Here is a 21173-nt window from a genome sequence, read left to right on the forward strand (position 1 = left end):
GTAACAGACAGTGTAATAGGTGCACGAAACGTGTCCTAATACAGAGGACAAACCACTTCTGTGATCTTGCCCAAATGTTTTTCAGAATGGTTCATGGCGTTCTTAGCACATCGCCAATTGATAGCTTCAATTGCCGGTCACGGCCACAGAATTTCCATAGTGCCTTAATGGGAAAACGCTCGCATATCCTTTCGTAGGTGCTATTTCAACCCCAGGCGGTCAAACTTCATCCGGAATACGCCAACTAAAGTGTCACACTTAATAATAGGGTGAATAAATCCCACAATCCCCCTTCATTCTTGTCTTTTTGCCACTTTAGCGCGGAAGGAGCGCTCAAATAAACGTATGTGACATTTACCCTACATCTCTGTCTCTCTTTTATATCACCAACATTTTCACCCTCATACGCTTATTCACACGCTAAATCAGCCGTAGTACAATCGGTTCTCGTTACATACCGCTTCGTCATTCTTGCTCAAACACTGATATTTACTCATTTTGCGCTCTTCACCTGAAAAAGACATAGAGACTGTCGATAAACATTTTGCCTTCCTTCAAGCTTTCATGTGAGTGTGGTGTCCCTCAAATATTTGTATACAGCCCGAAAGAAAGTATGATTTAAGGAACATTAGGTGAACTTTCAAATTCTGACACAAAATTGCAGCTAGCTTCTTAATTCTCCCCATCACTACCTTTTCTGCACAGACTGCCACATATAATGTGACGTCCGGATGGGGGCTAAAAGACCTTTCGTAAAAGGCTGCCCCTATTCTCTCTACGTTACTCTCTATGGAGCACGGAACGAGGACAGCTGCATTAATGAAGCGTTTGCCGATCAACTGGCAAAAAATACAGCGATGAGGACACTGACATGAAATGGTGACATACATAATGGAAGAAGGGATTGCGAACCTCGTTCGAAAAGCACCGAATAATTTTCTTTTCTGAGCTCGCATTAGTGAGGGATAATAAAAGCAAGTAAAACCCAAAGCTGGCGCGCTTCAGAATGATTTGGGAAAATCTTTAAACGATGTCAATCTAAGCTGGAGTAAACACATTCCAGACTCGCATTTACAAAAATATCAAGAGCGATGCCCGTCGCCTGCGTGCGAGGATCACGTGCGAGTAAAAGACGAAGACGAAACGCCCCTCTGCGTTCGATGCTGCACGAGACGCTGCACGAGAGCAACCAGCCAACCGAGCGAGAATCTCGGACACGATGGCCCCTTCAGCCACTCTGAAGTCCTTCACGCGTTTCTGCAGGTTGCAAAGGCACCCTCACACAAGGCGTCAACAGCGCACTGCTGTCGTCCGCCGTCCAGTTTCACTCTGCATGCGAAGCCCTGCAGACGGGGCTACGCAGCGGGCTTCCACCGACCAGTTCTCGCTCCGGCTGTCTGGGCACCACAAGGACTGCAGCAGGTGTCCTCCCCACGTCTTCCAGCGCAAGTGCCACCATGACGCCATGTCGGGCTTCACTCTGGGATCCGCAGCAGCAGCACCTGGCAACTCCAGCATCCTAACGTGCTTCTGGTTCCGGCACGAAAGGCTGCGCTCCTGCAGAGCCCTGGCAAGTCATGTTTATTCACTGGCCCTAGGTGTATCTAGCTGCCCTGCCGTCAAGTTGAGTTGATTGGCAGAGATAGCATGGTGCGTCACGGCATATCTTTATATTGAATCTAAGATGCGCCGTGCTGAATTCCTGCCCTTTAAGTGCTTGGGTATAAAACCTCTTCACAATATTCATCAGTAAAAATGGAACGTTCTCTCATGTGTTTTTGTTTATTCATATTATTCCTAAAGTTGGTGCGTTAGTGTAGGTAATTGTAAGTGCGTGTCTACAACAGCCATTTCTCCCGTTTTACAGAGATTAAACGAGAAGAAACCTATAATCAAACAAGTGCCTCTGTGTGCAGCCCATCGATCCATCTTCTTTCGAGATATTTTGTCCATGCAGTGACCGCTGTGAGTAAATATCAGTAGCAGCTAACAGATGACGAGGTAATAAGCAGTCAGGGTAGCCCACTGGACATGTTGTCGCTCTCCAGAGGCCCAGGTTGTGGGTACGATCCTAGACGCTGTGGGTCAAATTCCGATAGGGCGGAATGCAAGAACGCTCATGCAAGATTCATTCGGTGTACGGTAAAGAACCTCGAGTAGTAATTGGATGATAAGGGGACCGTAGTTTTCGCACGTAAAACCCCAGAAAAATTACTGTATTAAACTGCGGCATCGAAATAAAGGAAAAAATGATTTTATGTAAACGGCTGGGTCATTGTGTGGTTGCGCAAACTGACTAAATAATATAAAGCAGAGTTTTCCTTCCTATTTTATCAGGTGCTCCTCAGGCCACTAAACGCAATTAGACAGGCACTACTTAGCCAATGGCCAAAGTCAAGCGCCCACACCTCTCTACGCCATGTGACATATAACTAACGCAGTGTGGTGAGCACGTTGCTGAAGTTTTACCTGGACGGTTGTATAACCTTAAATTCACAGGGATGTACGTTGCGACTATTTTCCGCGCACTGCGTTAGGCTATTATTGCACATTCACAATTCATTTTGTTAAGTACCAGGAAAAGGATTGGTTTTTTTTTGGAAGTTTTAATTTCAATATGATCAAAACATCTTGGGCCTCTACGCGTGACTTGAGACACGTGATCATATAACTGCAATGAATCTTAAAAAACAATGTCATACACAAAGACAAAGGCGTACTCATTGTTTGCGCAACGAAGCCATTCTTCAAATCTCATGGGTTGATGAACATAAGGAGCAGCGTCCACTCCCCTTGTGTTTAAACAGTAACAAAACGGCTATCGCCTTTGAACAGCAGCAGTAAACTATAAAGCTTTGATATCTAGCTGGATAGTAGGATTTGAAATGAACACCTAGTTTGCTCGGTCGCACTGTTCCGTAGCACATTGATGTACATATTTCATGCATGTGTGCAAACTGTCTTCAAATTAGTTGAAAACTGTTGCTTACGGTGTGCGCGCATGCCTGTGTCTGTCAGAGAGAAAGAGAGAGAGAGCAACACAGCTCAAAAATCGGGAAGTGTTTTACTGAAGCTCAGATACCCCGTCAGTCGATCAGCAATGGGGCCTTCCGCTGTCTGCTCGTTCAGCATGGAAGTATTTGGCCGTACACACTGTGTAGAAAGGCTACATCCAACCGTCGTTGAGAATGCCAGTTTCGCGCTGCGTGTCATAACACCTAATTAGCTAGGGAGAGGACTAAAACTTGAAAGACAATGTTGCCACATTCCCAGCTTCATACTGCAAAGCTAGCTGGAGTTTGCAGTAAGGGTTACCGAATTGCCGTTCGCAACCCCCGTGCCTCGTGTTGCTCGCGAGAGGGAGACAAGGTTAGCCTACGAAAAAAAAAAGATCAATTAATTATCGTGTAATTATTAGGATGGAACCAGCCTGTCCACTTCCACATTCGTAACCATACTTCTTAAACTTCTGTGCAGGCTTTTTTCTTGTCATGTGCGTCGGCCAACAATGGAGCACCGGCTTCATTGTCAGACTTCATCCTTCTCATCTACGTGGGACAGCTTCGCCTCACGTAGTGAAAGAGTTGACTCCGGTGATGCGCGTTGCTCATGGAAGAATGGCGACCGGTCAAAAGAAGCCGTTCCAGTCCAGGGAGTTATGACCTTGATCTGTCTATATAGTTCCCAACCACAAGTATTCGGAGGCGGCCTGCAGTAGCGTGGTCCAAGCACTTACGGGATGTATTTCGTGCAGCAAGATAAGGACGGTCGCAGGGATTGGAATGTCCTGAGCATGTTCTGCTACCTGGAGGAAGACACGGCAGAAGTGGTGCTCCTACCCAAGCCTGCCTTCCCCACTCCGCAGCCTGCTCCACATACTCGTGGCCTACGTGGGCGACGCCGGCTCAGCCGTTGGGCACCTCCTCCTCCTTCTGCACCGCATTCCTCCAGATGGCTGTAGTGGCATCATTGTTACCTTGTCGATGCTTTCGCTCTCCAGTGCAGATGGTTTTCGAGAGTGGCGTTGACATGACTCTTTAAAATACTCTTGTACGAAGAAAATTGATTGTAGAATATTTACAATAAACAAGCTATTTATTGTCCAATCGCATTCTTCGAGTATGTCGTAATCCTATCGTCGTGCGAGGAGATCTCATTTGAAGTTGCGCAGGATGGCCTGCTATCTTACCGCCATAGTCACGAGCCCTTCAAAAAAAAAAAAGAAACGAGAACTATTTTTTCGATTCCACTGCGCGTCACAGTCATGCGCAAGAAGCTTTCGTTCAACGTTAAGGCTGTCGCAGCATTTATAAGACATTGGTAAATTATCAATCTGATTTAAAAAGGAGCCTTTCGCGGTCGCGATTGAGAAAGAATTTCACACTTGCATGGAGCTCCTTCAAATTGCATTAAGAAGTGCATCGCATGGTGCATCCATTTTCTTGCAGTTAAATAAATTTTGACTCATGGTCCCTCATAAGGCTTGCTGTTCCCTTTGCAATGTCTATATTTCTATCATTATATAAAAAAACTCCTATCCCAATACAGCTTTGGAGTTATGGTTGAGTGAGTCGGACACTTAAATACTCGGACACTTAAATATTCGGGTCCGGAGTCCCCCACACCGAAGCGGGGGACTCCGGACGAAAGTAAGGCGCGACGCACTTTCGTACGCCGCGTCAGGTCGCAACACGATGAAGTTGCGTCCGGAATGCTTTAGTCAAGGATGTTAACCTTGATGCCATGGTAATATTGATGGGTTTGTTCGGCAATGAAGCGCACGGCTGGGAATCGATAGCAAAGCTCTAACGAACTGCTACGATGTTCGTGCCGGTAACAGAGGCGCATACGAGTCTGGCGGTGGAAAGTTTAGCGAGTTGCTGGCCAAAGAGGAAACGGAGAGACTCCACAATGGGCAGAAAGCGCATCTGTTCCACATTATGAAGGTAGTCGCGCGAATACTCATCACAGGCTCGTGCAGGTGTTCATGAAGTAACCCGCGGTGTATTGGACCCCAAGTACTACCTCCTAATAAGATGGACTGAGCCTGTACAGGAAAGCTTTATCTACCTCAGAGAAGTTCGTAGAGGAAGGTTTCGCAACGCAAGTACTAAAGGTTATGCTTGTGTGAAGCGCGACTCTTGTCCCCGAAATGTTAATATTATAACTTCGGTGGTGTTCAAATGCAAAACGAGGATCTATTATAAGGCACGGCGTAATGGGAGCATTCGTGATTGATTTCTCATCGAGTGGGGTTCCCTAATGGGCCCCTAAATCAAAGTACACGAGCATATTCGTGTTTCGCCACTGTAGAAATGCGGCCACTGCGGCTGGAGCTGAACCCATCAGCTCGAACTCAGCCGCGAAGCGTCACAGCCACTGCGCTATCGCAGCGGTACCCTGGGCTTCTGGCTCGCACCGTGTTGCAAATATTAATCACAAGAAACAACCTTCTTTTCCCCGTTTTGTTACATCTACCTAAACAAATAATAAACCACAAAACTGTCGCAATGCAATCAAAATTTAATCAAGAAAATCAGCTGCATCAGTGCCTTTCTGTCCGTCTATTGAGTACAGTTCAACCTTGTTATGTCACTATCTCCGCGCCATACTTATCAAAAATTACGTGCCCTCGCCAGAAAAATGAAAATAATGAAATTCAGTTCAGAAACACTCAAAGACTTCAAACTGACATTTTAGCTAGAGGTATTGCGTCATTAACTAATACACGTGGAACAGGATACTTTTTAGAGCTGAATAATATGTGCCCTGAATATACATCGATTTCTATTTTCTCCCACACAACAAAGACTCGATGTGTTCGCAACAACATTGGAAATATTACACAAGACACATGTTGAGTAAGGTAGACACTAAAAGCGAAGCTTGAGTCAATGCTACATTTTTTATTTACTTCCTTGTACCTTCTCCAATCGGTACATGACCGGGTGTTACCTGAGCTGCACTGTTACAACGCGCCCGTGTTGATCGCGGAGGGACGTTATCATCATTATCAACGCAGTGAGACAAGGGTGCTCAAGCTCTTCTTTGATTATGGTTATCGGAACAACAAAAGGTACCACATCGGCTCTACAGCACAGGGCTTCCGATTACTGTATATGGCCGAATTGTTTAATGCAATCATACCATGTACTATATTTAGTGTTACCAGCACATCATTACCAGTAGCAAGACGACTTCGCGGCCTTAGGTATCCGCAATTGTAGGTTCTTCAGAGATCCCTCGAGAGAGAGAGAGAGAAATAAACTTTATTCTTGACCATGCTTCTTGAGCCCAAAGGTAGGTGGCCACCTCAGTCCATGTAGCCATGGCTCGCTGCCGCCGCCCGAACCCTGTTCACCAACCGTAGCTGGCTGTTAGGGTCTTGCCTCACAAGCAGAGCCTCCCACTGGTCTTCCGATTCTTCCTCTGAGTCCGTTTCTTCCTGCAAGTTATCGCCTGGCGGGGATGATGGCGGTGGTACTTCGTGGTTGTTCCTGCACTCCAGCACCATATGGCGCAAGGCGTTGGGCGTGTCCGGCGGGCAGCACTTGCAGTCTCGCCCGTAGGTGAACAGATACATGGAGTGCAGCAGTGTTCCATGCGGATAGGTTCCCGCCTGGAGTCTTCTCCCGGTTACCGCTTGTTCCCTACTAATCGTCTTGTGCACAGGCAGGTAGCGACGCCTCTCCTTCCTGTAGTGCGCCATGATATCCGAGTACTTGTTGGATATCCGTTCATCATCCTCGTCACAGTCGTTGGTCCGTGTTCTCAGCGTGCCATAGTTGGCTCGGAGTAATGATCTGGAGCCGCGGCATGCGCCGCCTGGTTCCCCGCGAGAGACTCGCGTTCCGGTGTCCAGAGGATTTGTGCTGTTTCTATCTCGGTGTTGGTCAGGATCTGGAGTGCTGCCTTTCCGATCCTTCCGTTCATATACCTTCTGTATGCTTCTTGCGAGTCCGTCATCACGGTAACCAGGGACTTCTAGCACGTTGTGATGGCCAGGGCTATGCCCAGCTCTTCCGCTGTGCCGCGTCCTTATCACGTATGGATGTGGTTGTAAGTTGTTCGCCCTTCACTTCGACCACGCTGATTGAAAATCAGTCATTTGTTTCGTACGCAGCAGCATCCGTGCATCTCACATTTTCTTCTTCGCTGTTGGTGCGTTCCAGTATGTGCTTCAGCGCCTGTATTCTCGCATGCCTCCTTTCCTTGTCCGACTCGGGATGCATGTTTCTGGGAATGGTACTTATGTGTAGCTTGTCTCTGATCTCGTGTGGCATACGATCAGGTTGGTGCCTCTCATCCTCAACTTGGTAGCCCAGATCTTGGAGCAGGGCTCTTACCTCTTTTTGCTTGCTATAGTCTCTCCAGTTGGTTGACGTTGTGCGCTTCCACGAGCTCTTCCCCCGTGTTGTGAACTCCCATTTTGAGTTGTTTCACTATCGCGAGCGTTTTGTTAAAAGTAATTAAAACGGCAATATTGGTAATGGTAAACGTTGCGAAGAGATCAGAGGCAGAAATGACGGAAGGAAGCACATGCGGGCACGTTCGTTCAACCTGCCAGTTTCAAATGTCGAAGAACGAAAGGGGTACGAGAAGTGACATGAGGAACGGTTGTTCAGTTTTTCAACACATTGTTTTCCTTTTCGAACACGCCACTGATACTTTGAAAGGGCTGGTGTCTTATTCATTTAACCCTCATCCGGCTTCCACCCCTGCGGAGGCGAATCTAACACGCGTCTATGAGCTAGGAAGCAGAACGTCGCACTGAGACATCAAATAGGGTGTAAGGGACACTAGGGTGTATGGGTGTATGGGAAACCAACCGCTCAAACTTGTTCCTTTTTGCGACAGCTTTTAGGAGCTCGTGTCGCAGAAAAGCCGGTGTCGTCGGCGTCGGTGGCGTTGTCCGTGAGCGGAAAAATTTCGGAAGCAATTCAGGCAATTCATAAATAAAAACAACTTGCAAGATGGGCTGGGTGGGAATCGAAACGGGGTCTCCGGAGCCTGAGACTGGGATGCTACCACTCAGCCATGAGTTCGATGGTTCAACGCGGGACAAAAGCACCTCTAGTGAATACGATGTTGCCTTAGAAACGTTCCGTAGAAAGTTATACTCCGGTATATCGGTAATTATGAGCATGTAAATTATAGTAGTCGCAGTTAAACGAGTAGCGAAGTACGTTTCCCTTACATTTCTTCTGCGTGTGGCGCACACGTAGAGCCACCTTGTGGTAAACACTGTAGACCCCCTCCTCGCAATGTACGGCGCGGCCCCGATAGGTGGCGCGCCACTCGCGCGCTTCTCCCGTTCATCTCGTCAAGAGGATGCCGAGCGAATGAGCGGGCGGCGCCAACGGGGTACGATAACGCTATCGCATTCCACTCTTGTAGACGAAGTTTAAGCGTCCTGCAATTTTTATCGAATACGAATTATCTCCATAATTTTGTGTAAATATTAGTTCGAATAACCTGTTTCCACCACTCAGAGGCTCGGGTCTTTCAGGTTTAGCCCGGCTGCGGTGGACGCATATCTATAGTCTCCATGCATTCACGTTTATCATGCACCTTTCTTCAGGTATGTGAATGAACGCGAGATGTCCAAGGGTATAATATGGAGCCCGTTTTTTTTTATTGTCACGGGTAGGCATGGTTAACTGCAGGAGCTGAGCTAGCGTAGCTTTTTAAGTTTGCTGCGATAGTTTTGTTTGAGTTGAACCTTAATTGTGCTTCCTGAACGAAAAGCCGCATGAGGCGATGACAGACGGCCCGCCATCACCTGTGCCAGGCACGCCTCTTTGCACTTCGTCGCCCAGCGATATTTGTGCAAGACTCGCCACGTCGATGTGGAGACGTCCGGCTCCTGCTTCTCCAACAGTGAATCCTTGGACTCGTACAACAACTACACCGTCGTGGAGGTCAAACGACTTAAGAGAAAATGCTACAAGACAACTAAGGACGCCAGTGAGCATGGCCCCAAAGGACCGCCTACTCGCAGGTTACAATATTGCGTTTGTGCCTCAAGACAGATTCTCAAGACCTACCTTGGTTAATGTGGCTCTGAAAGGAATTAATGAGGTAGCTTTCACCGCTAAGAAAAACGCAAGCGTTATTTACCATGGCGTCATTGTCATCACCGATGAAGAATTCCTAGGGCTTCTGTCTTCAACAGTGAAGGTCATCGACGAGCTTCAAGCACTTTTTCGAGGGACACACGACACCTGATCACGTCAAGGTGGGCTATGTGAGACACTCGGTGCGTCCTTACGTGCCCCTACCTCTGTGATGCGCAAGTCCCGAAAGTTAGGTCATGCCAGCGCTGTGTTCACAGGCCAGACGGTATGACTTCTCTTCGCAGGCAGGCACGACATGTGTTTATGCACGGCAGAAAAAAAAATAAAGTGCTTGACCTACAGCGGACTACACGAAGTAAATTTCAGTGATTGTCCCCAACAGTAAAAGAACATAAAAATATTGAACCAAACGAGCAAGAGAAGTATGTCAAAGGTGCGGAAGCGTATGCGGAGCACCGGAGGAGACTATCGCGTCGTCGACATGAACAAGCTGCCGGTCCAACCGAGATCTCCCTGGAAGGTAGATCTCGGAAATACCTTCCACTGGAAGGAAGTTCCAGCGGAAGGTATTTGAATCGTCATCGGTGGGCCTCTCCAAGAAACATTGCTTTAAGCGAGCAGCACAGGCCTGGAACCGAGTGTATGGCCACGTCTTCAGCCGCGCACAGGGGCTTGGACTGTGAGCGCCAGGAACTGCAGTGTAACGAAAAATCACCATCGGGCTCTCTCATCAATGTAATGTTGTGACAAATAGTCTACGCCTTGCAGCTGCTGCTCTCTCGTTTTAACATTCCAGCGGCTCCAAGCGGTGCAAAATTCATGCAAGCTATAGGCGATCCCCTAACCACACTGCAGTAACCTCTACCTCTGTCCGCGAAGAGGTGTGGGTTTCGCTGTGAAGTATGCATGTACTCGGAGCACAGGAACAGTATGCTGTGCAGCTCCCGTCATCATCTTCACCACACAATCGCCTTCCTTCCATTTACATCCCACCTCTGACATTCAGACAAAATTCTTCACAAGTGTGCAGTAGCAGGTTGGAGGCCCTTCAGTCAGGCAGACCTCTCCATCCTTCTGGCATTGAAAATAGCCCCTTGCTCTCTCTCGATTAAAATGTGTAGCATCGGGATGTTCCGCCAGACATGCATTTATTTTTTATGGTGAAATAAACATATTCAACCTTATTTTGCTTCTATATTTGTCCCTTTAACAACTGTCACGAAAGTCTGAAAGCAAAGTTCCAGCATGAAAGGCGCCATTGAATGTCTCTCCGGTGCTCAATATACTAGCTTACTAGCTCAAAGCAATAGTTTCAACTCCAATCACATTAACCTAGATTTTTATTGTTTTTCAATATGTGCCCAACCCTTATGTAATTTCCCGTTTAGGGAACTCTGAGGCATACTAAATAAATAAATAAATAAATTGTACTGAGAAGTACGGGCGACAGCAGAAGACGAAGCGGAAGAAAACGGTTGTTATTTATGGCTATTCATTTCTTTACGTGAACTTATTTTATTAAAATTCTTAACCATATTTTCATTACACTTGGAAATTACAGTTGTATAGTCCCACGCTCTACTATTCAAACCTAGGTTTTCTTAACATCTAAGCATACGGAAATGCGCCCGCTTCTTGGCCAATCCCCTATTGCGTGTATGCGCCACTGTTTAGGGTACAACACAATACCAGAAAAGACGGTCCTCGTTTATGGACAAAATTATTTTGTATCACCCCAACGCTTGCGAATCTACGACTCTATCTGAAACCGCACGTTATGCCGCAGAATGCCGTCAGATCGCTCGCCTACTTACAGCGCAAAATCACACCCGTCAGAAACATGGCCGTGACACAAGCTTGACTTTTCCTTCGTATTCAGCTGGAACGCTGGCATGGCTCCGCGTTCCTTCCTCTAGTCCTAGCGTTTCTACACAGTTCAGCTCAAATAGGGACGGCCCTTACCGGGTTCCACAACAGACGTCCCCGGTCAACTAAGTCAATGAGTCTATTGAGCCATCTGCGGATGAGCGGCATCGCGGACGCGAAACTGTTCGTGTCCGCCGACTGAAGCCGCACTACGAGCCACCCGTGCTTGCTGCTCCGTAGGTCTCCAGGACGGCACCTTTTTCGGCGGGGGGGGGGGGGGGGGATTGTAGTGAGCAATACGGCCGCCAGCAGAAGACGAAGAGAAAGAAGACGGTTGCGGTTGTTGGTGCTGGCGCTGGCCCCGCTCTGCCGTTGTCTCTAGCTTTAAACGCGTAATCTATATAAACAAATAAGCAAATAAATATATAAATAGGTTCTGCGGCATTTTCCTTTCACTGTTTTTGTGCCTCACATGTTAAGGATAATTCAAAGCAAGTAAAGCATGAAAGCGGTGCACTTCAGATGCACAAGTACATATTTTAAGATGATCTCAACCTACAGTGTAAGTAGCATTGCCTTTCTGGAATGACAGCGACATCATTATCTGATTACCAAGATCCCTTGCGCATGCTCGTATTACATCGCCATCAGAGGCAGAGACAATCATTGAATTCTGCCACGTATATCTGCCCTGTATCTGGTTTCCTTTATTCCTTGCCTCCTTCATGATTAGCTTTCTTTTTGTACATATTCCTTTTTTTCTTGCTTCCTTACAAATTAGACCTTATCAGAAAAGCTTGTCATTTCAATGACAAAAAACGCCACCATGACTGTCGATGAACGGACCGTACTTGTAAAATACTGTTCTTTCTGCTGCGGCGCGCAAACGTAAAAATATGAACATCGTTCCGAGAAGCCGGCCGCCATATATCAAATGAGTCCGCGAAAGTGCCACTTTTCTAAAATTTAAGTGTGCATAGAACTATCGCGCCTCTGTGGGGATGTCCATGACAATAAACACATTCCATTTTGGTATTCATAAGCATGTTCATAGTGATGCCCGTCGCCTGTGTGCGAGGATCACGTGCGAGTAAAAGACGAAGACGAAGCGCCCTTCTGAGTTTGACGCTGCACGAGACGCTGCACGAGAGCAACTAGCCAACCGAGCGAGAAGCTCGGACACCATGGCCCCTTCAGCCGCTCTGAACTCCTTCAGGCGTTCCCGGGTGCGAAGGCACCCTCACGAAAGACTTCAACGGCGCACTGATCTCTTCCGCCGTCCAGTCTCACTCTGCATCCGACGTGGGGATGGCGGGGCTGCGCCGCGCACTTCGACCAACCCGTTATCCCTCCGGCTGTCTGGGCGCCACAAGGACTGCAGCAGGTCTCCTCGCCACGTCTTCCAGCGCAAGTGCCGCCATGACGCCATGTCAAGCTGCGTTCTGGGGACAGCAGCAGCACCTGCCAACCGCAGCATCCTGCCGTGCTTCTGGCTGCAGAACGAAAGGCTACGCTCCTGCAGAGCCTTGTCAAGTGATGTTTATTCATTCGCGGTAAGTGTATGTAGCTGCCCTGTCATCAATATTATTTCATACACGCAGATAGCACGCTACGTCTCGGAAAATCTTCATACTGAGTATAAGATGGGCCATGCTGCCTTTCTGTCCTTTATCAGTCTGGATTGAAAACCTCCTCACAATATTCATCAGTAAGAAAGGAACGGTCTCTCCTGTATTTTTGCTTATACATTTTAATCCTAATGTTGGAAACTTAGCGTAGGTAATTGTATGTACGTTTTACAGATATAAGTTTTACAAATATTAAACTAGAAGAAACGTATAATCGAAGAAGTGCGTCTGTGTGCACCCTTGTAACCATCTTTTGTGCGGATATTTTGTCGACGCAGTGGCCGTGGTTCTCCGTTTTTAATAAAGACTGAATAATAGTAGAAACTAAAATTTGATGTGGTAGTAAGCAGTCATGGGAGCCCAGTAACCATCCTGTCGCACTCTAGAGGTCGAGGTCATGTGCTGGATCCTAGACGGAGCGGAGGGGGCAAGTTTCTATCGGGGGCAGCATCAAAAACGCTCGTGCAAGATGGATTCGGAGCGCGGTAAATAACCCCCGGCGGTAAAATTATTGCCAGAGTAGTGCTACTCATCATTGAATGGCAGTTCCGACACCTAAGCCGCGCCCAACCCACGCCAAAAAAAAAAAAAAAATGACCTGGCGCCCTATAACGTAAAACTGTTCTAATATGTTTTTATTTTAATCTTCTGACGTCAAGTTTGCGCAACCGCTGACGTAAGCAAAACGCGGTGACCCGCAACGCTGCCTCAACAGCCCAATCAAACACTCATACTTTTCTTTGCTTTCGAAATGAATAACATTGCCTACGTTGAAGTGTTTCACTTGTAATTGGGTGGCAGGAGGCGCGGAGCACGCTCAAGTGGACAGCGCTTCGATGGGACCGAGCCAACGCACTGAAATTGGTCCGCTTTCTGTACTTAGCTTTAGGTGGCTGGTCGAAAATCGCGACAATGTGCAACGGAAGCTTAAGAATGCCGCTAAAACAAATCCTCAGCAATGAAGAGTTGAAATAGCGAGATCGTAAACGTGTTGAAAGTGCTCAAAAAGGTTACACGGCCACGCAAGCAGTTTATTATACGCCAATAAACCCATGCTCTCTGGCAGGTGCGAGTAGCCAGTGCCTGAAGGATCGGCGGCAGCCATCTTTTATTCCGTTGGGAACAGGAGCAGCCTCCGGCTATTCAGAAGAAATTTCGGTTTTATTCTGCATAATATTGCATCTTTTACGCGTACACGTCACTTTGACGAGGTGAGTGCTTGCGGCTTTGTGACGCCACGTGACAAGCAGGTGAAGAGGGTGCAGCCCGAACACTTTTGACCAATAGCAGAGTGCTAATGCCGAAAAGCCGTCGAATGGGAAATTACAATTTTTCTTTTGTTCGGTCAAATGATGCATAATCAGTGCGTACACGCTTATTCAGATGGGGAGCGATTCGTCCAAAAAAGTTTTTGTCCAATCGTGGAGGGCTGATTTCAGAATTGGATTAGAAAAGTTTCGGATAATTTTACGTTATAGCACCCCTGGTAGCTAACTGAATCATTTAGTTGAGCGACAAAATAATTTTTTATAAATGGCTGTTTCATTATGTTGTTGCGCAAACGGACCAAACATAGAAGCCGACTTTATGCTCGCGGGGCTACGCAGCGGGCATCGACAGACCAGTTTTCGCTGCGGCTGCCCGGGCGCCACAAGGACTGCAGCAGGTCTCCTGGCCACGTCTGCCAGCGCAAGTGCCACCATGACGCCATCTTGGGCTGCCCTCTGGGATCAGCAGGAGCAGCAGGTGGCAACTCCAGCATCCTGTCGTGCTTCTGGCTGCGGCAAGAAAGTCCCTGCCCCTGCCGAGTGATGGCAAGTTGTGTTTCTTCATTCGCCATCTGTGTTAATAGCTGTGCTGCCGTCGAGGTGATTTGATAGGCGCCCATAATACAGTGTGTCACGTGATATTTCCTTATTGACTTGACAGGGGAGTGGCCTCTTTGGGGCGCTCTCGGGATGCAGTTGGCATTCGGATGGTTGAAACCAGGCGTTCTGAACACATTCGAGTGGTCTATTCAGAGCGCCGCGCTCCAGCAGAGAGCGTTAGGAGGCGGTGCTGTATGCCTTCCACACGACAGCGCCACCGAGATCCTAGGGAAGCTGAATCCCGTGGCTACTCTGATGGCCCTGGCAGCAGCTAGCACGTTCGGCTGGGGCAGTATTTCTACGGCTCAAATCACGAGAGGGCTCCGCATCGCTGTAAACCGAATTGGGGCGTCGTATTAACCACCAGAGTGTACCACAAGAGGCACCGTGTTGGCCTATTTTCCTTAAACTATTCGTAATAAAAGGCCCCTACTCATCAGGAAAAATGGAATGGCATTCCAAGCGTTCATTTCTTTATTTCTAGAATTTGGTGCCTTTGGGTTGAAACTATCTGCATATGTTTTTTTAATTATGGAATTTTACGTGGCGAAATCACGATCTGATTATGAAGCACGCCGTGGTTGGGGACTGCGGAATAATTTTGACCTCCTGGTGGTCTTTTAACGTGTACCTAAGCCTAACTGCACGGGCGCTTTCGCATTTCGCATTATCGAAATGCGCCCGCTATTGGCGAGATTCGCTCCCACAACCTCATTCTTTGCAACGCCACACCGTAACCACTAAGCAACAACGGCGGGTTAGAGCGAGTCTATATAAGTCATTCTCACTGTTCGACAAACAAACTTTAAATCGAAAAAGTGCCTGCTTGTCCAGTCAATAATATACGCCTTCTTTACATATGTTTCTTCCATTGAGTGAACGCCGGTCTGCGCGATAAGAAAAAAAATAATTCTAGCAGGGGTATCTTTGTCGAGAACTATTTTTGGCTCTAAAACGAAAGCTACGGAACCAAATCGCGACTTTTGCACTGCTGCAGGAAGAAGTCCCGCAGTATTGCTGACGTTTTCTTAGGTTCAAAAAACACTGTCTTCTTCTTTCAAAGAATAAAATTGGAACAACGCGTAAAAGTGAACAGTAAGCGACTGATATTTTACTGTTTTCGTTAGTTTGCCCTGTTGAGTTCTTCCGCACTCCAGAACAGAGCCCATTTGCGCGTCAGTCAAAGTCAAATTGGCAAACGCAAAATTGCGGCGGTGTCTTCTGGTGTCTATTCGTTGCTTTTATGCCGATTGGTAATTATTCCCAGGTGGTCAAAATTTATCTGGTATGTCTTCCACTACGGCGTGCCTCATAATCAAATCGAAATTTTGGCGCGTAAAACCCCAGAATTCATTCATTCCGCCTCTGATCTTGCGGGGAGAGACTGATGACCAATATGAAAAACAAAATACTGTGTAGGGAAACAAAACAAGTTTTTACAAGATCCACGCGGAAACCAGGGGTGCGATCTTGTACGCATTTCAATATCGAACGGAGGCGGTTAGTTCTTTACGTCACGAAATAGGCGGGCCATTCCGTTGCGTTCGTCCGATAGTAGACGACAGGGAATGATTGACACAAGATATTACGTCACAATTGATGCCATGACGTTCGTCACGGTTCAAATTGACGAATCGTATGCAGCTCGGTGGAACGGACCGCCTGTGTTCTATTTTGGAACGCGTATAAGATCGCACATCAGGTCAACCCGTCTGGGAATCACAACCGTCGACGCTGGCGTCGGTTGCGCGTTCGACATCATACGAAAACTTCGGGCCTCCGGTACAGGCTTCTTCACTGCCTTTTCAGAAATGGATAAATATCGGCTGTATAAATATCAATTAGCCTGTGAAATTTACACCGATATAATGGTATCTCCCAGCACTGAAATGAAGGAGTCATGCAACGTCGGGAAAAATCAAAGCCGAAGCCTGTGCCACAGAATAGTTGTCAGCGAGTATTGACTGTGAATTGGTTTCGATGTACCTTTTGTCGTTCATATCCTGCTCCTTTCTTGTTCTTCATTTTAAGTGCTGGCCCAGGAAGGTCACAACCTCTTAGTGTACTGTTTAACTACTCCTATAATAACAACTCCTCTGACAGTCCTCTGACAAGCATCACGTGGCTGAGCCGCAATGAACTGCCATGCCGGCAACTTATCTGCTTCGTCCTTGTGGGCGCAGTGATGGGGCAACAACGAGTCACGTAATACTCGTCAGCACAATTTGTTCCGTCACTTTAATCCAGCTTGAGTGTGTGCCTGGAAGCGGAAACACAGCGCAAAAAATAAAAAAAACCGAGGATGTGTGTGTCATTGAAGCCCACTGGCCTCTCCGTTCGATCGCCAGTGCTGCCTCCAGCTTTCTGGACGTTTTCAACGGGAGTCCTTCTCACATGCTTAATTTTCCTGCACTAAATGGAAGGACAACGCATTTAACCTTCGTTTAATATGGGAGAGTATTTCAGCAGTACATTGGAAGACTCTAAGCAAGTGAGTAGCGCAAAACGCGAAGGAAAGTATTGCGAGCTGAACCGCTTCATAGTGCGTGGCTTGGCATCTGCAGCACACGGTCAGGGTTGTCCGTAGTCTCAGAGATCGTAACGGAGCAAAAGGGTTCGACTGCTGAGCGCTGAGGCCACGTCCTGCCTAACTGCCGCTCCTGAGACTCGCGCTTTGCGTTCCTCGCGAGAGAAAGACAAGCCGCTTGAAAATTGTTGCGAACTGTACTAACACGGGACATAGCTGGCTGGTACGAAGAGAAATACACTGTCAATGACCTGTATGTATTTTTTTTAATCATTTAGTTATTTATTTATAATTTATTCAATAACACCACTGAATGCCCTGCGGAAGAGGGTATTAGAATTGGGGGAGGGGGGCGGACGAACATACTGTCATAACAATTTCTAAAGAATACAACAAACGCGCCTAAATACGCGACTAAAAACGGAGACACGACTACGTGTAGTAAAATTACAGTTTGGATTAAACCAAATTAATAGTATATTGGAAAAAATTTGAAATTTGAAACACCTAGAACTCAGAATGCATAAAAGGCACTCAAAGAGCATAATAATTCGAAAACAATATCTACCGGATGGCAAAGGTAACGGAGGAACACAATATAGAATGTAACTCATTCAAAAAGAAAAGAAACAAAATTTTCACATTGCACAAAGACATCAGATTATGATATACGTACGCAAGATTTGTTGAAATTTGTCGGGGTGAACTTCAGTAGGCAATGTATGATGGTAGGTTATTCTAGCGAAGTATCAATATGGGTATTAATTACTGGGCGCAAAGATCTGAGTGATACACACCGGGGTTTGGCTTAGAGAGGGTGATCTCGGCGAGAGAAAATAACAGAGCGTGAGTGAAAGAAGCCATTAATACAAACGCTCGTGATGGTGAAGTTTACGAAAGAGCGATGGGCACGCGTGTTTGCGGCGTAGTGATATCGGATGCAATTCGGCACGATTCTTTAAACATGCAGCACTATAGTGCGGGGGATAATTCGTAAAAGATACAGCAAGCAGCACAGCTTACAAGGATTCTAGGTTACGCACTATGGAGTCCTGGTTCGGATCCCAGGTGGCGCACGCGTATTTGACTTTGAGGTATCACTAATGCGGTGTATATGCTAGATCTTTTTTAAGAGTAAACGCGCTTGCTTGAGTGTGTATTTTATTATTTCAAATTTGCGGGTAATCGATTCAAGTGTAACGTTGATGTGATTACGAACATATTGGATCCCATTGCAATGACTCCTCAACAATCTTATTATCAAGAAAGTATGACGTTGCAATACGAGACGTAGAGCGTGAAAATGACATTCACTTAGCTTTAGCATCATTTAAGGTCATTTACCAGTCTGAACACCATGCACTCAATGCGTTTAGGTGTGGTTAGAACGCTTCACGGTTAGAGTCAGTAGAAACTTTACGGAAAATGGCTGAATCATCGGCGAACCGTCTTATTCGGGACGACATGCAGTCAGGCAAGTCAATAATATATAGACTATAGAAAGCGAAGCACAAAGCACACTCCCTTGAGGAACGCTGGACGCAACTGGAATAAAGGAGGAGTTGTGGTGTTCATGGTGCAGGTGTTCTTGTTCAAATTGGATTATTTCGCTAGGAACCATTTTCTTGCCGTCGTCCGACTGCCCCGGAACTTATAATTTCATACCCGCCTCTGTACTGCGCTTCGAGTGAGCGTAGGCCGTGTTAGTGGATTTGTCACACAATACAAGTACCACGCAAGGATTGCAAAGGCCTTGTTTTGTGCTGTCACGGTTCCAGGAGCTGTGGCCAGGCTGTGCTTCGGTGACGCTGCAGAAACTGCTCGACGCCTGAGAATTGCACGCAGCAGCACAACTGGCGTCATTGAGGAGGTAATCTACGGTATGTGCACATCGGTCATTGGCGAGGTTCTACTGCGAATGGAACGTTAGAACTCCCTTATCCATTATTTGGCGCGTGAATGTTTCAGCAGAATTTAATGACATTTTGCGATTAACCTTTGCGAAACAAGATAGGAAATGTTGCACGTTTGACCAATTCCTTTTGGAAGCGTTGCCATCGGCATAGGTCGCGGTCAGGGTTCGGAAACGACTGCTTCCGAGCCACAGATTCTGCAGTACAGCAAGGGTCGGAAGACAGAGGGAGGATTGTTAAAAAATTTAATGTAGGGTTTTAGGTGCGAAAACCGCGATCTGATTATGATGCAAGCCGTACGAGGGGACTCCCGAAATTTGGACCAGCTGGGGTTCTTTAACGTGCACCCAAATCTAAGTACACGGGTGTTTTCGGATTTCGTCCCCATCGTAATACGCGGCCGCCGTGGCCGGGATTCGGTCCCGCGACCTCGTGCTTAGCGGCCCGATACCGTAGACACTAAGTAAGAACGGCGGGTGAGGGAAAATCGTCGTCAACTGCTAGAACGATATGTTGCTCGTTAACGACCATTCGCGCATGCCCGGTTACCTGCATGCGGAAAAATTGGTGAATTTGCTCGGCCCAATTTCGTTGCAATTGGCCTGCGCACTTCGGCCCTCGTCACCATCCTCGAGCGAGATTGTAATCCAACGAACAGTAATTTTTATATTTTTTTTTACTGAATACCTACGGAGTTGGTTGGTTAACATTTGACCGTCGCAGTTCCCCGACCTGCCGGCGTGCTGCCCTTCAGCGACGCTGCGGTGGCTGCTCGATGCCGGAGAATCGCACGCAGCAGCACCGCCCCTAGCAGCGCGCACTTCGCCACGTGCATCGCATGCTGAAGCTGCTGCGCTTCCAGTGAACCAGCGATGCCGAACGAGGTCACGTGGACTACTCTTTCCCTAGAAAGAGTACGCGTGCGTGGCCGCCACGTCTATGCTAACGCTCTTCTTTTCGTGATTCGTCAGTTGTAGTTCTTGTAGTTTTTATTACATCAATAAATATGGTTTTGATTGTCTACTCGTGTTACGTCTATGCTAAAACGCTGTCGTTATCCGAGAAGAGATGAATTCAAGCTGTGCCGAAGCATCTCCCGTCCTATACCCTCAATATCAACGCTCGCGAAAAGTGAGTGAAATACTGAAATGATAACAGTGTGCTTCGCGGTCTTGTACGTGTACCGCGATCTTCTGGTAGTCTTGTGCTTAAATACATTAAACGGTGTTAAAGTAAGAACAAGAGCAACACAGCAGTCATAACGCAACTTTCGCGGTAGATATCTGGAAAACGGCGCCACCCTTAGGATTCGATCAAAATGAATATGCCTTGCAAATGGGCCTGCAACCATTCTTAAACTAAATATGTGCCGCATATAGCAGTCCGTTAAGAACTTCGTTATGGATTTTCGTATTTGGTAATGAGACAGTACGGAATCTGATTACTCGCGCAGATGTCAGCATCTTCCATTCTTCCAGTTGAAGAATTGGAATTGCGTTAAAATGCCGCAGGCAACTTTTCAAAAAGTACCGTGTAGTCTTAAACATAAACCTGCAATAACGCGCTCAAACCGCTGCAGTTTCTAAGTGAGTCCAATAAGGTTCCGCACTTTTGACATGCGTACAGAGAATAGACTCGCCTATCACAAGGCATGCTTTTCATTTGCGTTTTCGCGTTCCCTACATGCCAATGTGTGAATGATATATTATGCGTCAGCTCAAATGTGCAATAAAAGCTAGCCCGTTGAGGGGTACGTCGCGTGTTATGTGAATGAGAGGAAGCGCTGACATCTGTGGGAAGCGTCATCTGAGCGGAAAGCGATGCCCCGTTACGTGGTCAAGCGAAGATAAAGTCGCTGCCATCGGGTACCATGACAGCAAGGAGCATACGCGAACGTTGGTAAACAATCCTAAACGCAAAATCTGTTGCGCAGAGCAATCGTTCTGCAAGGGGATTTACTCGTAGTTAAACAGGGTGAGGCGCAAAAAGTGCGAAAAACAAATCACTCGCTCGTGACTGAAGCGAAATGAAAGCTTCGCTTGATGATAGGAATAGGTTACGGAACAATCTTGTAAATTTCGGCCTACCCAGAGGCGCGGCCGAAAGTTGGACTAAATCTGGAAATAAAGACCTGATCTTCTTCCTGAACGAATTTGGTGAATATTTTTCTCAAGGCAGAATTGAGCATGCGCACAGGGCGAAAGTTCGGCGGAAATAACAATGGACCAGTTATTATGGAATTAATCATTACAAAAATTAGCAATGCTTGTAGTGTCTGAAGTGTTGTGTCTGAA

General features: G+C 47.0%; 2 protein-coding genes across 2 annotated transcripts in view; both read left to right on the forward strand.

Annotated features, from left to right (window-relative positions):
* The first annotated feature begins 1146 nt into the window (after positions 1-1146).
* Positions 1147-21173, forward strand: part of LOC142566844 (uncharacterized) — a 62974-nt gene continuing 42947 nt past the window's right edge. Inside the window, exon 1 of the mRNA XM_075677745.1 lies at positions 1147-1570. Coding sequence (XP_075533860.1) covers positions 1220-1570 — 351 coding nt within the window. The 5' untranslated portion in view covers positions 1147-1219. The remainder of the gene's footprint in view (positions 1571-21173) is intronic.
* Positions 12111-19900, forward strand: LOC142566845 (uncharacterized). Its single transcript, XM_075677747.1, has 4 exons — positions 12111-12496; positions 14179-14385; positions 18745-18846; positions 19603-19900. The coding sequence occupies exons 1-3, from the start codon at positions 12128-12130 to the stop codon at positions 18796-18798; spliced, it is 630 nt and encodes a 209-aa protein (XP_075533862.1). The 5' UTR covers positions 12111-12127; the 3' UTR covers positions 18799-18846; positions 19603-19900.

This window comes from Dermacentor variabilis, unplaced genomic scaffold (genome assembly GCF_050947875.1).
Source record: "Dermacentor variabilis isolate Ectoservices unplaced genomic scaffold, ASM5094787v1 scaffold_13, whole genome shotgun sequence".
Lineage (NCBI taxonomy): Eukaryota > Metazoa > Arthropoda > Arachnida > Ixodida > Ixodidae > Dermacentor > Dermacentor variabilis.

Bases quoted from the DNA above. Each gene is read 5' to 3' on its own strand.
- LOC142566845 (XM_075677747.1), top strand. From the start codon at position 12,128: ATGGCCCCTTCAGCCGCTCTGAACTCCTTCAGGCGTTCCCGGGTGCGA. The intron at 12,497-14,178 runs GTAAGTGTATGT...GGGGCTACGCAG, and splicing joins GTGATGTTTATTCATTCGCG to CGGGCATCGACAGACCAGTT. The intron at 14,386-18,744 runs GCAAGTTGTGTT...TCACGGTTCCAG, and splicing joins CCTGCCCCTGCCGAGTGATG to GAGCTGTGGCCAGGCTGTGC.